This window comes from Fukomys damarensis, unplaced genomic scaffold (assembly GCF_012274545.1).
Source record: "Fukomys damarensis isolate Sample0158 unplaced genomic scaffold, DMR_v1.0_HiC HiC_scaffold_19, whole genome shotgun sequence".
Classification (NCBI taxonomy): Eukaryota; Metazoa; Chordata; class Mammalia; order Rodentia; family Bathyergidae; genus Fukomys; species Fukomys damarensis.
Window position 1 is genome coordinate 67021526 of NW_022900931.1, and position 12563 is coordinate 67034088.

Here is a 12563-nt window from a genome sequence, read left to right on the forward strand (position 1 = left end):
CCCCACTGTCACTGCCCTGTCAGCCTGGGACATCTGGGCACCCCAAGATCCTCCGCCCCACTCCCGCCTGAGGTGGTTTCCAAACTGTCTGTTCTCGTCGTGCCCTAGTCTCTTCCTTTGCAAAGCTTCTCTGAAAGCAATTTCCACTCCTGTCTCCTTTTCCTTCTGACCAACACGGGTACGTTCCGTGCCCCAGGTACCCCCAGGGTCGTCCAGCAGCCCCGCCCCGTGCCCCCCCCCCGGCCCCTCCAGCTTGGGGCCCCCTGACTCTCCTCTCGGTCCGCAGGGCACCAAGGCGCAGTACTTGGCAGCCAAGGCCCTGAAGAAGCAGTCGTGGCGGTTCCACACCAAGTACATGATGTGGTTCCAGAGGCACGAGGAGCCCAAGACCATCACCGATGAGTTCGAGCAGGTGCGGCCCTTCAGCCAGCTCGGCACCCAGCCCGTGGGCTCCCCGCCTTTCCCTCCCTCCGCCTGAGCCTCCGGGTGCCACCTGCCTCAGCGCTGTGGTCCGGCCCCGCCTGGCCGGTGGGCCCTGCGCGTACAGGGTGACCCCCCCGTGCGGCAGTTGAGGGAGTCAGTGAGTTTGCCACGTCAGTGCCAGTGGGGCCTGCTCCGCGGTGCGCGTCAGACCAGTCCTCTGTCCTGCCCACTCCTCGCCCTCTGGGCCCAGGTCCCTCCCCAGGTCCTCTGGCCTGCACCACAGGCTTCCTGCCCCGTGCCGGTGTGGTCCTCCAACGTGGCACACGCCACAGGCTGCCCTCCACGGCCCGCTGACCGCCTTCTCTCCCTGGCCAGGGCACCTACATCTACTTTGACTACGAGAAGTGGGGCCAGCGGAAGAAGGAAGGCTTCACCTTCGAGTACCGCTACCTGGAGGACCGGGACCTCCAGTGACAGCGGCCCTCACCCACCCTCCCCGCATGCTGACACCCCTGCCCAGGCGAGGGCCTCATCCCGGAAGTCGGGGCGGCCCTGGCCATGGCACCCCCTCCCCAGGAAGCAGGGCGGGCCGGAAGGTCCTCTTCCTCAGCCCACCCTGGGGGCCTGGGGTCAGGGCTGCCCCTCCTCCCCTCCCCAGCGAGGGACATTTTTTGGTAAACCTATTTTCATTTTGGAAAATATTTATGAATAAATAGTTTTATATGATGGCTGGCAGCAGCAGCCGCTCCTGTACCCCCTCAGGAATCAATGCGCAAGAGGGGCGTTCTGGCGGCGGGGGCGCCGGGCCAGCTGGGGGTTGAACTGGGAGTTGTACCGCCGGCGCCGGTCATCTGTCTCTTCCTCTTCACCCTCCTGGGGTGCCCGGCCTTGGACCCGGGCCAGCAAGGCCTCTGCCCGAGCCTGCTCTGCTGCTTCCCGCCGGAGACGCTCAGCGCGGAGCTGGTCCAGCGATGGAGGCCTGCGGGGTGGGTAGGGGCTGAGGGAGCTGCTGCTGAGCAGGGCTCCCAGCCACCTGTCTGCCGCTTCCCCATCCTTTTCCTGTGGTACTCGGCATTGAACCCAGGGCCCTTGTACTAGCTTACATCCTGGCTCTTCTTAAAAATGTAATTTTGGCCGGGCGTGGTGGCGCACACCTGTAATCCCAGCACTAGTTGAGACTGATCTGGAACTCACTATGTAGCTCAGGCTGGTCTCGAACTCACAGCCATCCTCCTGCCTTGGCCTCCCAAGTGCTGGGATTACAGGCATGCACTACCATGCCCGTCCAAAAAAATACTAATTTTTGAGACAGTCACAAAACTGCAGAAGCTGGGCTTAAACTTACAGTCTTCTGCATCAGCCTCCCCAAGAACTGGGATCACAGGTATGCAGTGCCATACCTGGCTGCTCCCCTTCTACGGTAAAGACTTGTCGGTGAATCCCCCTCTGACCTAGGGTTCTAACAGCCAGCCGGGATTTAGCTCAGTGGTTCCACTGCCTGCCTCCTAAGCTCGAAGACCCAAGCCATTTCTGCTACCAAAAAACAAAAACAACCTGCTTTTGCTCTCTTAACCTAGTAGTTCTCAAACTCTAGTCTCAGGACTCCTTTCTCTCGCTCTCTCTGGGGTCTGATGATATAGTTCAGGCTGGGCTTGAACTCACTAGAATTCACAGCATTCCTCCTGCCTCAGCCTCCTGAGCGCAGGAATTACAGGTGTGCACCACCGCCCAGCAGCACTCTTAAAACCAAGGACTTCAAAGCCATTTAAGTGGATTAGTGCCATTAGCCGGCAGTAGTGGCCATGCTGAGAACCACTTGTCTACACTGCCTGCCCTGAGAGCCTGTGCAGGGCCCAGGCCTGCTGTGGCCGAGCCTGGTCTGCTGTGGGCTGGGCATTGGCTCTTACCCCTTGGGCCGCTGTTTCTCACACCCAGCCTTCGTCTCCTTCTGGGCCAGCCTGCTTCCTTCGCTGCTATGCTTCCTCTTCCTCCCCAGATGCTTCTGCATCTCACACAGTGGGTCCAGACGACTCTTAATCTTCTCTTCTGGGCCGGGCTCAGGGGCCCCTCGCTTTGGGGGCAGCTGGTACCAGGGGGGCTGCGTCTGGGCCTCTGCTGCACTCTGGCCCAGGTAGGTGAGGATGCCCAGGGCTTTCTCTTGCCTCTCCTGTGGGTGCAGACACAGGAAGGGGTGGAGCCTTCAGTCCCTTGGGAGGACTGGAAGCCAGGTGCCAGCTCCCCAGGGTGGGCACAGGAAGGAAACAGGACTTGGGAGACCCTGAAGGAGAGAGACAGGCAGACTCGGTGAGGCACAGTGGTCGTTCAGAGTCTGATGGGAAATGCCAGAGCAGGGGGTGAAGGGCACTGATTCGCATTCAAGGCCTGGAGTGTGGGCAGCCACAACCCACCTCGACTCGGCCCCTCATTCTGTCGTGGAGGGTGAGGCCAGCTTACCTTCTCCTGCCGCTTCTCTTCCTCGTGCTCTTTGTTGCCTCTGGTCACCCCTTTTCCTTCCTCCAGCAGCTCCCGAAACAGGTCCACAGGATGAGAAGCCGGAGCTCCTGCCTCTGCTGCTCCGAGCACAGGCGGACAGTTCTGCTGCCTGGCTTTCTTCCGCAGGAGTTCTGTGCGGGCCTGTGGGAAAAGGAGTCAGAGTCTGGCGCCCGCTGTAGGCGGTGCAGCAGCCCACCGAGCTGGGGCCACCTGCAGGGGGCTGCGGGGTACCAGACCTGGGAGGGACACCTGTCCCCGCCGGGAGAGAAGGGGCATCTCCAAGTGGTAAAGCGGGGTTGTCAAGGATACGCTGCAAGCCCTGGTGCTGGCCTGTGTCGGCAGGCAGGAAGGCCTTGAGTTTGAGGCCAGTCTGAGCAAGCCTCAGAACAAGGCTGGCTGGGAGGAAATCCGGGGCTTGAACAGGAGGGGGGCTTCCCCATCTGGGTGGGTCAATAACCAGGCCTGGAGTGCAGCTCAGTGGCAGAGCTGCTAGGCGCCTGGGTCCAACCTGCATCAAAACAAAAAAGCAGCGCGTACAGGCTGCTGAACCAAGTTTCAAGCAGAGGATTGGAACTCCAGGTGTGAGTCCAAGCAGTTTCTTCTGACCAGCATGAATTCTTTTTTTTAAAGCTCATTTTCATTATACACAATGATGGGTTGATGAAAGGGACTTAAAAACCCCAGGCTACTTCCCAGCCCCATATGAGGACCAGATTAACTGAGGGACTGGAAGTCAGGTGCAAAACAAACCAAAGAAGGAGCTGTAAATAAAGCCCCAGGGAGCCGGGCGTGGTGCCCAGGCCTGTAATCCCAGCACTCCTGAGGCTGAGGCAGGAGCATCTGCCACGGATTCAGGGCCAGTGAGACTTATACAGGTTAGTTACCTTGTAAGTAGTGAGACAGGGCCAGCCCACAAGGGGCCAACCTAGTGGACAATCGAGACGTTCACTGAAGGCCAGCGTTGTCAAACCACCATGCCCGCACAACATGCAGAGCAGTGACCACTATCCTACATAGGTATCAGTGCCCTGCTGGGGGGCCAAGGTCTTCCAAGGAAGAATCCTGAGCTCACTCCTTGTACGCTCCCTGCGTGACTTGCTTCCCCACTGGATCCCCATTCATCAGCATGACCTAGGCGACTGCGCTTGTCAGAATCTTACTGATCGATCAGTTTTGACAACCTCGAACCCGCCTCACCTCGTGGCTTTGTCCCATAACACACCTTGGAGAAGCGGGGTGCGCGGGGATCCCACTGTGCGGCCCCCTTCTGTCTCTCTTAGAAGTTTTGTTTTGTTTTGTTTTGTTTTTTTGGTACCGGGGATTGAACTCGGGTCCTTGCGCTGAGCTAAATCCCCGGCCCTCTCAGAAGTTTTCTTTCAATAAATTTTTCCTACTCTTAACCTCCGTCGTTCCTAGAGATTATCCTTCGATTTTAGAGAACACGAACTGGCGTTTCAGATATCTAGCAGGCTTGGAAGTTGCATCTATCCCCCATAACAAGGCCTTGTCTCCAAAAAAAAGCAAGCCCCGGGGATGCGTGGGGCGCCCAGCGGCGAGTCCGGCTGTGCCTCTCCTCCTCCCCGGGCCTCCTCTCCGAAGCCGGCTCACGTCTGTTTGAGGTGATAGCGCCCTGCAGGAGCGCTCAGAGCTCAGGAGGGATTTCTTACACCCAGGCAGGCAAACTATCAGAAATTGCCTGGACCATGCATACACTCATTTATTAACTAAACGAATATTTCTTAAGTTCCCCTGCGCTAAGCTCCAGACTTCTGAAATACATCCACGGGGAACCTAGACCTGGACGAGGCCCGCGGAGGACTCGCGGAGCTGGGGTCGGGATCGCCGGCCAGCGACCTCCAAACGCGGCCACATTGCGCCTGCGCAGCGCCCGCTTCCGACCCGCTTCCGGCGCGGGTGTGACGGGCCAGGTGCTACACTCTCAGGAAAAGCAGCCTACCTCTTGCTCAGCGAGCAGCGCCCTCCGTTCGCGCTCCTTCTCCTCCTCCCGGGCCTGCGCCTCGTCGCGGCGCACGCGAGCGACATTGTCCTTGTTCCGGACATGCCAGCTTTTCTTGGGCAAGATGTTCATGGCGCAGTAACCGTCCACAAACTGTCAGGCCCGCCTTCCAGCCCTTCCGAATGGCGAAAAGCTATCCCCTCCCTGTTGTCCTTGTCTCGTCTACGGATTGGTTCCAAGCTAATAAGCACGCCCCCTCCAGGTTTCCAGGGAGAGATGATTGGCTGAGGTTCCCTTCATCATAGCCATTCCGAGCGCGCGTTTTGTCACTTAGCAACCGCTCTCCCTGAGTCAATCACAAGAGGCTCCGCCCGGACGCCCCGGATACGGCCCCCGATTGGCTGACTTGCAGGTCACGCCCTCTGGCGGATGACCCCTTCCGCCCGCTCAGAAGCCACTGGGTCAATCTGGCGGATCTTCAACAGAAGCTCAAAAGCGCAAGTTCCAAAAGGGGCTCTGCAGTTTTGGCTGTGTTTATTGATATGAGTATCAGCACACAGGGACTTGGGGGCGGAGGTCCTGCAAGTCTCTGGATCCCAGGCTGGAAGGGCGTCGTCATTTTCTCGGAGACGTAGCCGAAGGTTGCCAGGGTCCGGGTGCAGATGTGAGGCCGAGGGCGGGGCGTCACCCCGAGCCGGGCTGCTCACCGAACCCCGCTCTCCGAGCCCAGCGCCACGGCGCGCGCCAGGAAGACTTTGTTCCGCGCCTCCTGCGGAGGAGGTGGAGGTGAGGCGCGTCCTCCCCCACCGGTCCCTTCCCGGCCCCGGGAAGCCCTGCGGCGGGGCCAGCCTGGTTCACCGTCTCTATCTGGCGTTTGAGCTCGGAGATGAGGCGTCCGTGGGAATTGGCCAGAGCCACAGTGTACGCCATCAGGATGCTGCGGGACAGGAATGGAAGCCACTCCAGAAAGGGTCTCGATTATTTCATCCACGGCTCCTTAGAAATCAGAACCCGACCCCGAGACGCTGTCTGCAGCCTAGGAACCCCTCCTCCCTCAGGCCGGGGTCCAAGGCTAGGCCCCTCCTCTCGGACAGACATGTAAACTCACACATGCAAACCCAATCCCGAAGACTGGGCCCCTCACCTGGAGATCAACAGCAGCGGCACTGCAAAAGCCTGGGTGCCCAGGAAGAAGAGGAAGTTCTGGGCGGTCTGAGGCAGTGTCTCGATGGACTCAGGGATCTGGGCCCAGATGGACTCCTGCCCCCGGAATGGGCCACACAGCTTAGAAGGCTGGATTCTGTAGGCAGAGGCAGGCTGGGCTCCGGCAGGCAGGCGTTTTAATCCGGCTGAGGGCAAGGTGGGGGGGTCGCACTTACAGGAAGATGCTGTAGAGCACGGGGACGGCAGAGAGGACCAGCCCAAGAAGAAGGACCAGGGGGAAGAAGAAGCTCGCCATGGAGGCCCGGAAGGTGCGGGCAGCCGGGGAGCAGGTGGAAAACAGAGTGAGCTGGCGGAGAGTAGGAAGAGCGCGCCTGAGACCCAGGTCTCCTGCGTCTCCTTTCCCCCTCCAGGAGTCCCAGGCCTCTTTCCGGCAGGACCCCGGAGTCTGGCCCCAGTGCCGTCCTCCCGGGTCCCCCAGGATCGTTCTCCCCTGGCCCAGGAGTCCGGGCCCCTCCTCACCCCTCACCTTCTTCAGATAGAAAAGCAGCAGGAACTTGGCCGTGTTGAGCAGGGGCAGTAAAGGGCAGAAAAAGCTTCCCACCCACACCACCGTCTGCGCGTAGATGAGCCCCAGCACCTCGTCGGCGACCTCGAACTCCAGCGCCCCGGCCCAGCGCCCCAGCGCCCCGGGACAGAGGCCACAGAGTATCCTGGGGAGGGAAGGAGTCAGAAGCGTGTCCGCCCCCACCGTCCCGCCCACCAATCGGGAAGGAGCATCGAGAGGGCGGGGCGTCTGTGGTCACGTGCACAGAGGAGGTGTGTTCGGGGGTGGAGCCTCTGGACCAGCCGGGTCTGAGGGCCCAGGAGGACAGAGGGGTCAGAAGTCGTGGGGGCGTGACCTGCCAGCCTAGGGCGATGATTGGTGGACAGAGAGGGCGTAGGATGAGGGCTGTGGTAAAAGCAGAGATCTGCGCTGCAGGGGCGGGGACTACTCGCGAGGAGCCGGGTTCTCACTTGCGGGGAAACTGGACCAGGAGCGCAATGGCCAGGCTGGTCAGCAGATCGAAGAGCAGGAGTTTGTACATCTCCTGGCCCACCCGAGTCTCCCAGCACTGAGGAATCAGAGGGTGGGTCGGTAAGACCTCAGAACCACGCACCCGAGGGTGCTGTTTCCAGCACGCCACGCTCTCCGGCCCAGCACCGCCGGACTGCGGACCCACCGGCAGCTCTCTGTAGTTGTAGCCACAGCCTTGGCACGCCTCGGCCTGGGCGTCGCCCCTGCAGGTGATCTGAGACCAGAGAGAGAAGAGCAGGACGAGCAGGGAGGCGAGGCGCAGAAACACGGTCCTGGAGGGAGCGGGGAGGCATCACGCGGGCCCGGCGCCCGCGCGGGTCCGTCCTTCTGCGTGGGACACACTCACGGCCTCGCGTTTCACAGGTGGAGAGACCGGGGCTCAGAGGCCCCGGGGCTCCCCGGACCCCGTCCGCTGGAGGTCCCTGTCCTCAGGAGACCTAACTGCCACGCCCACGCCACTCCCACCCCAGGGCTGGAACCTGAATAAGATAAGGACGATCTGGTGGCTCCGAGTGTAGCCCTCCAGCGAGCCTATTAGCTTGAACAGCGGCGGCAGCACGGCGTTGACCGCGGAGATGAAGATGGACGGGAGGTAGCTCACCACTAGCTGCAGCAGCGGCTTCTGCTGGACGAGGGCCTCCTCCTGCGGAGACAGGTGGCCGAGGAACAGCTCTGTAAGGTCCGCCCGGCCTCCGGTTCCCTGCGGACCCTGAAATGCGGGCTCCACCCCCACTCCGGCCTCCTGCCTGAGGCCCCAGCCGCGCTGGGCCTCCGTTCCTGCACACGGCCCCCCAACCTTGGGGATGCAGGTGCCGGGCCCCGGGACCCACCTGCAGCTGCCCGGCTTCCCCCGTGGCCCAGTAGACGCCGTAGAAGGCCGCGCACAGCAGTGCCAGCACCAGCAGGTTGAGCAGCGCCCGCACCAGCCACACCCTGGCCTGCTGGCCCAGCGTCCGCACCGCGGCCCTGTGCCGGACCCCGGCTTCCTCCAGTTCCACCTGAGGCCGCAGAGTCGTCACAGGGGCTCACTCCCCAGACCCGAGAGGCCGGAGCCTCTCCACACCCCTCCGGGCCGTCCATGGGGTCAACGCAGTACTCTCGGTCCTGCAGGGTGCACACCCGCCCTGCACCCAAGCTCCGCCACCCTCGTCCGCCCAGAACTCGCCCCGCCCCTTTATGAGCTCCGCCCACGTGGCCACGCCCAGCTCACCTTTGCCCTCTGGCACCCCATGCCTGGCCTTCTTAAGGGAAAGCTCCGCCCGACCGTGTCTCAGGGGTCCCGCCAGGTTCCCTATCTGGTCTGAGCCCTCCTCCCCGGGGCGCACCTGCAGCTCGTACAGGATCCTGCGCTGGCGCAGCTGCACGTGCAAGGCCCCGCAGAGGCCAAAGGTCCAGGCGGAGAATACCCTGTGGCTGTAGCTGGTCAGAGCCCCCACCTCGGCCAGCAGCGTCTGCTTCAGTCCTGACACGGAGCTGAGCGGGGAGACAGATGTGAGAACAGCCGCGAGTGATGGAGCGCCCCTGTCTTGCAAAACAGGAACCCTAAGACCTTTGGCATGCGGCGCGCTGTCACGTGATAGAGGCACAGGCAGAGACTGAGTTACTGGAAGCAAAGGCCAAGAAAGATTCAGAGACAGAGCGGTTAAGGAGCGACAGACACCTAGGAGAAAGGCACCTGGGAGGAGAGGGGACCTAGGAGGCAGGGCTGGGAGATGCTCAGCGGGGTGGCCAGGCAGCCAGAGTAGGGACTGGGAACCAGAGGCTGGCCCAGAAACAGAATTGAACAAGGACTTCATGTCCAAAGCCAGGCACTCAGAAGGCTGAGGCAGGAGGACCGCACCTGGACTACACTGTGAACTAAATGTCGCCAGCTCTGGCTACATCGTGAACTAAATAGGGAGACCCTGTCTCAAACAAAACAGAACAAAAACCGAGACCATGTCCGTCTTCACCACCTGGATCACAGCGATCCTCCTCCCTCAGCCTCCTGAGTGCTGGGATTACAGGCATGTGCCACCACACCCAGCTTGGTTTGGGGTTTTTCTCTTTTTTGGGGGGGGCACTTTTTTTAGACAGAGTCTCTCTCTATGCAGTACAGGCTGGCCTTGAACTCGTGGTGACCTTCCTGCCTCAGCCTCCACAGTGCTGGGATTACAGGAATGTGCCACCATGCCTGGCTGAACTGTAATCATTATGCACTGCAAAATGGACTAATAAAAAAATTTTAAAAGAGGGATCCTTTCAAAGCCTGCATCAGATCAGGCTTTTTTTTTTTTACTCAGTCCTCGTGCTTGTGAGGCAGGTGGCAGCACCACTGAGCTAAATCCTGGCCCCAGGATGGATTTTTACTACAGACTCCTCAACACTTCCCACCCACACACTCCGGGCCAGCTCCTGAATGGCCATAGCCGTACCCTCTGCCTTGGACGCTCTTCCTCCAGGAATCTGCGTGCCCAAACACTCACCTTCGCAATCGTTTGCTTAAATGTTGTGTTCCTTATGAAGCTTCCCCGAGCCACCTACTGACACAGCAGCTGGGCCACTGTGGGTCTCCCTCACCCAGAGCCTGGTCAGCTCCCAGTGGAACAAGCTTCGAAGCATGGGACAGGACAGTTTGGGCAGTTTGTCGGCTCTCCTGTCTGTCTGCTGAGTCCCACACCCACTACATGGGACGGGCCTGGTGTGGGGTGGGTGTTTGATACACTTTGCAGCATGAAAGTGTTCCATGTAGCACTGCCTCCGCTCAGGAGGCAGGTGATTCTCCCGCTTGTTTAACATCTCTCTTTCTCCACCAGCTTCAGGAGGGAGAAAAACTAGTCACCTTGTGTCCTTATTCTACACATGAGGGGCATCTTACAAACACTGGCGGCAGCCCAGACGACCGAGCACAGAGCGCGCACCCTTGGGGAGCCCCCACCCGTACCCACTCTCCCTAGCCTGCAGGGGGTCAGGGTGTGGGTGTCACTGACCGCTGCAGGATGAGCAGGAGGCAGATGAGGCCACTGGCAAAGACTGAGCACAGGTAGGTGACTGCCAGGTGCCTGCGGGCTGGGTAGAATCCATAGAAGAGAGGAGACCACTCCAGGTAGCCCTGGGGAGGGAGCAAAGGGGGTCGGTCACTGTGGGGCTGGGTGCGCAGGGCTCAGGTCTGAGAGGTCGGGGACAGGCACCCACCTGTCCCGAGAGCAAGTTGAAGAGCTGGGAGGGGAAGGTAGCCAGGCCCGGGCTGTGGGGGCTGTAGGAGCCGCAGGGTGAAGAGGCACTGGGGCCCGGGGGGCCCGGGGGAGCCCCTTCCAGCCAGGTGGGCAGCAGCACCATGCAGGCAGCCAGCACCGATGCCAGCACATTCAGAAGCAGCAGGAAGCGCAGCAGGGAAAAGTAGGACTCAGTGCCGGCGCCAAACTGGCCTGCAGAGGGCAGCAGAGAGGCGCTCGGGTGCCTCCTCCCCGCCCAGAAGGCCAGGCCCCGCCTCCGCCTCTCCCTCTCCTCCGCCTCCCCCCTCCCCCCCGCACACCCCCTATCCTCTTCACAGTCCACGCCCAGGGCTGCAGGCTGCGGAGGCCTTCCTTCGTCTTGTCCTTGCCCCTGGCAAGCAGCCGGGCCCAGTGGCCAACCCTGGATCCGGAGCTGTAGGCCCCTTGCGCCCTGGCCTGGTTATTCCTGGAAGGGGCAGAGTCAGAGAGAAAAGGAGGGCTGGCCGCCCTGGTATACTATATTCACAATATGGAATACTCTGTCGCAATAAAAGAAAATACATAGTGAGTTCCAGGTCAGTCTCAACTACATAGTGACATATAAAAAAAAAAAAAAAAAAAAAAAAAAAAAAAGGAAAAAAAAATACCCGATCTATTCGAAAGAAGCCAGGCGCTAAAGGACGCAGTCTGCATGACCGTATCCACCCAGAGCTTGGAGCAAGCACAGGGAACCTGCTCTCGGGCGGGAAGCCCTTGGGAAACGTCAGAGAAGGGGCTTCTTCAGGGAAGGGTGGGCTCTCACCTGTGCACCCGCCTCGCCTGCATGGGCCAGGGCAGTTCCCGGGAAGGGCGAGGGTCCTGCGTCTCCATTTGGGCGGCACCTGGGAGGGCCTGGCTGCTCCTTCCTCCTCCTTCCTCCTCCTCCTCCGGTGACCCCCAGGGCAGCACCCCAGGGCCACGGTACCGAAGGGTAGCAGCACTGGGGAGCTCATTCAGCACAGAGGCCAGCGACTGGCCTGGGGGAGAGCAGAGGTGCGGTGTAAAGACCACAGGTCCAGGCTCCGCCTCCTCCCTCAGACACGAGAGTTCCTTGCCACTTCCCTCTCATATCTCGTCTAGAATTTCCACCCTCCACTTTCCACAGGTCCAGGAATCCAGACTCCTAGACTCCCCTTTCTAAAGAACCAAGTGCCCCCACCTTGTATTCTAAGGCTGAGGAGTCCAGGCCCCAACTTCCTCTTCCCTTATTCGAGGGCTCCCATAAGTGAGACAGCCGAGTCCCTACTTGAGAACCTCTTCACCAATCATGTCTGGGTCCGAGGTGCCAATTCTTTTCCTCAGTAACTGAAACCCTTCCCTCTTCTGCTCCTGGACCCAGGAACCTAAGCCTCCCTGGGTGGAAGGCTGGACAGATCCAAACCTCCAGCTCTCTCACCTGCTCTGGCCTCCCGGGGGGCCAGTCCCCTGCCCGGGAGCCCCCAGGCTTCCGGTTCCCAGCCAAAGTCTCCTTCCGTGGCCATGGGCGACAGCAGTGTTTCCGTCTCCCTGGTCCCCTGGGCGGGGACAGCCCAGGGCAGGGAGGGCGCAGAGGCAGGGCAATACCTGGCCACCAGGTGGCCCAGGGAGACGCATCCTGCAAATCTTCAGGGTCACTGCCACCTGAAGTCTCCTGGGTACTGAAGTCCTGGTCACCTGCCAACCTCAGGGAGGAGCAGAAGTGGAGGCAGCAGTGCAGCACTGCCCCCAGGCACCGTGTACCGGGGTTTATTGTCCACAGATGTTCACACAGACACACACACGTCTGTGTGACACTTTATTGGAAAGACAGACATATTCTGACTTATCTGGGCCAAGGATGACAGGGGTGGCCCAGGTGGGAGCTACAGTTCCTCAGTTCCAGCTGGGAATAGAAGGTCGTGTCCCCTTCCATGTGTAAAATACTGGTTGGACGAGATTAAAAATGGAACAAGACTCAGGAAGAGGCTCGCTCTCCTTGAACCCGGCGCCGAAGCTCTGGTGTGTCCGCGGAGGCGCCTCGCGGGCAGCTCTCAACACTGCAGGCCGGGCAGGAACACGGGACAAGCGGCGTGGGCACAGCCGAGGCTCTGACCCAGTGGAAGGTGGAGAGTAGCAGGAAGCGGGCCCTCGCCAGGCTCCGCCCGGCCGGCAGGGACTCTTGCAGGGAAGGGAGGCAGCAGCAGCAGCCCCGCGCAGATCCCCAGGGGAAAGGTCGGGGCGGGACCGGCCGGCAGAGGGT

The 12563-nt window shown here is 60.7% G+C and overlaps 4 protein-coding genes across 8 annotated transcripts in view; 1 reads left to right on the forward strand and 3 right to left on the reverse strand.

The window, feature by feature from the left end:
• Nucleotides 1-1054, forward strand: part of Cnot3 (CCR4-NOT transcription complex subunit 3) — a 7891-nt gene extending 6837 nt beyond the window's left edge. The window contains exons 17-18 of the mRNA XM_010617055.3: nt 197-412; nt 799-1054. Coding sequence (XP_010615357.1) covers nt 197-412; nt 799-897 — 315 coding nt within the window. The 3' untranslated portion in view covers nt 898-1054. The remainder of the gene's footprint in view (nt 1-196; nt 413-798) is intronic.
• A 72-nt stretch (nt 1055-1126) lies between these two features.
• Nucleotides 1127-5286, reverse strand: Leng1 (leukocyte receptor cluster member 1). 2 transcript variants are annotated; one of them, XM_010616956.2, is made up of 4 exons: nt 4874-5286; nt 2878-3057; nt 2331-2590; nt 1127-1402 (listed from the first exon to the last, which is right to left on the reverse strand). In XM_010616956.2, the coding sequence occupies exons 1-4, from the start codon at nt 5003-5005 to the stop codon at nt 1189-1191; spliced, it is 786 nt and encodes a 261-aa protein (XP_010615258.1). In that variant the 5' UTR covers nt 5006-5286; the 3' UTR covers nt 1127-1188. The 2 variants fall into 2 exon arrangements, with proteins under 2 accessions (XP_010615258.1, XP_010615259.1); XM_010616957.3 differs by lacking the exon at nt 4874-5286 and adding an exon at nt 3801-4213.
• An 89-nt stretch (nt 5287-5375) lies between these two features.
• On the reverse strand, nt 5376-12557 carry Tmc4 (transmembrane channel like 4). Of its 4 annotated transcripts, XM_010616959.3 has the most exons (15): nt 11742-12557; nt 11109-11322; nt 10627-10772; nt 10287-10519; nt 10082-10203; nt 8438-8585; nt 7943-8110; nt 7592-7755; nt 7258-7384; nt 7052-7149; nt 6564-6747; nt 6253-6383; nt 6018-6173; nt 5732-5810; nt 5376-5642 (listed from the first exon to the last, which is right to left on the reverse strand). In XM_010616959.3, the coding sequence occupies exons 1-15, from the start codon at nt 11824-11826 to the stop codon at nt 5577-5579; spliced, it is 2121 nt and encodes a 706-aa protein (XP_010615261.1). In that variant the 5' UTR covers nt 11827-12557; the 3' UTR covers nt 5376-5576. The 4 variants fall into 4 exon arrangements, with proteins under 4 accessions (XP_010615261.1, XP_010615260.1, XP_010615263.1 ...); XM_010616958.3 differs by having other exon boundaries at nt 7052-7384; XM_010616961.2 differs by lacking the exon at nt 7943-8110 and having other exon boundaries at nt 7052-7384.
• Nucleotides 12355-12563, reverse strand: part of LOC104857271 (lysophospholipid acyltransferase 7-like) — an 885-nt gene continuing 676 nt past the window's right edge. The window contains exon 2 of the mRNA XM_033766041.1: nt 12355-12411. Within this exon, the coding sequence (XP_033621932.1) occupies nt 12355-12411 (57 nt within the window). The remainder of the gene's footprint in view (nt 12412-12563) is intronic.

What these genes read in the sequence shown, in the direction of transcription:
- Leng1 (XM_010616956.2), bottom strand. Translation starts at nt 5,005, where the DNA reads ATGAACATCTTGCCCAAGAAAAGCTGGCATGTCCGGAACAAGGACAAT. An exon ending in AAGAGAAGCGGCAGGAGAAG is followed by an intron (nt 2,591 to 2,877) that starts GTAAGCTGGCCT and finishes CTGCACCCACAG; the next exon opens with GAGAGGCAAGAGAAAGCCCT. An exon ending in GAGAAACAGCGGCCCAAGGG is followed by an intron (nt 1,403 to 2,330) that starts GTAAGAGCCAAT and finishes CCCACCCCGCAG; the next exon opens with GCCTCCATCGCTGGACCAGC.
- Tmc4 (XM_010616958.3), bottom strand. Translation starts at nt 11,826, where the DNA reads ATGGCCACGGAAGGAGACTTTGGCTGGGAACCGGAAGCCTGGGGGCTC. An exon ending in CTCCTGCTCATCCTGCAGCG is followed by an intron (nt 8,586 to 10,081) that starts GTCAGTGACACC and finishes CTCCCCGCTCAG; the next exon opens with CTCCGTGTCAGGACTGAAGC. An exon ending in CTGGTCCAGTTTCCCCGCAA is followed by an intron (nt 6,748 to 7,051) that starts GTGAGAACCCGG and finishes TTCCCTCCCCAG; the next exon opens with GATACTCTGTGGCCTCTGTC.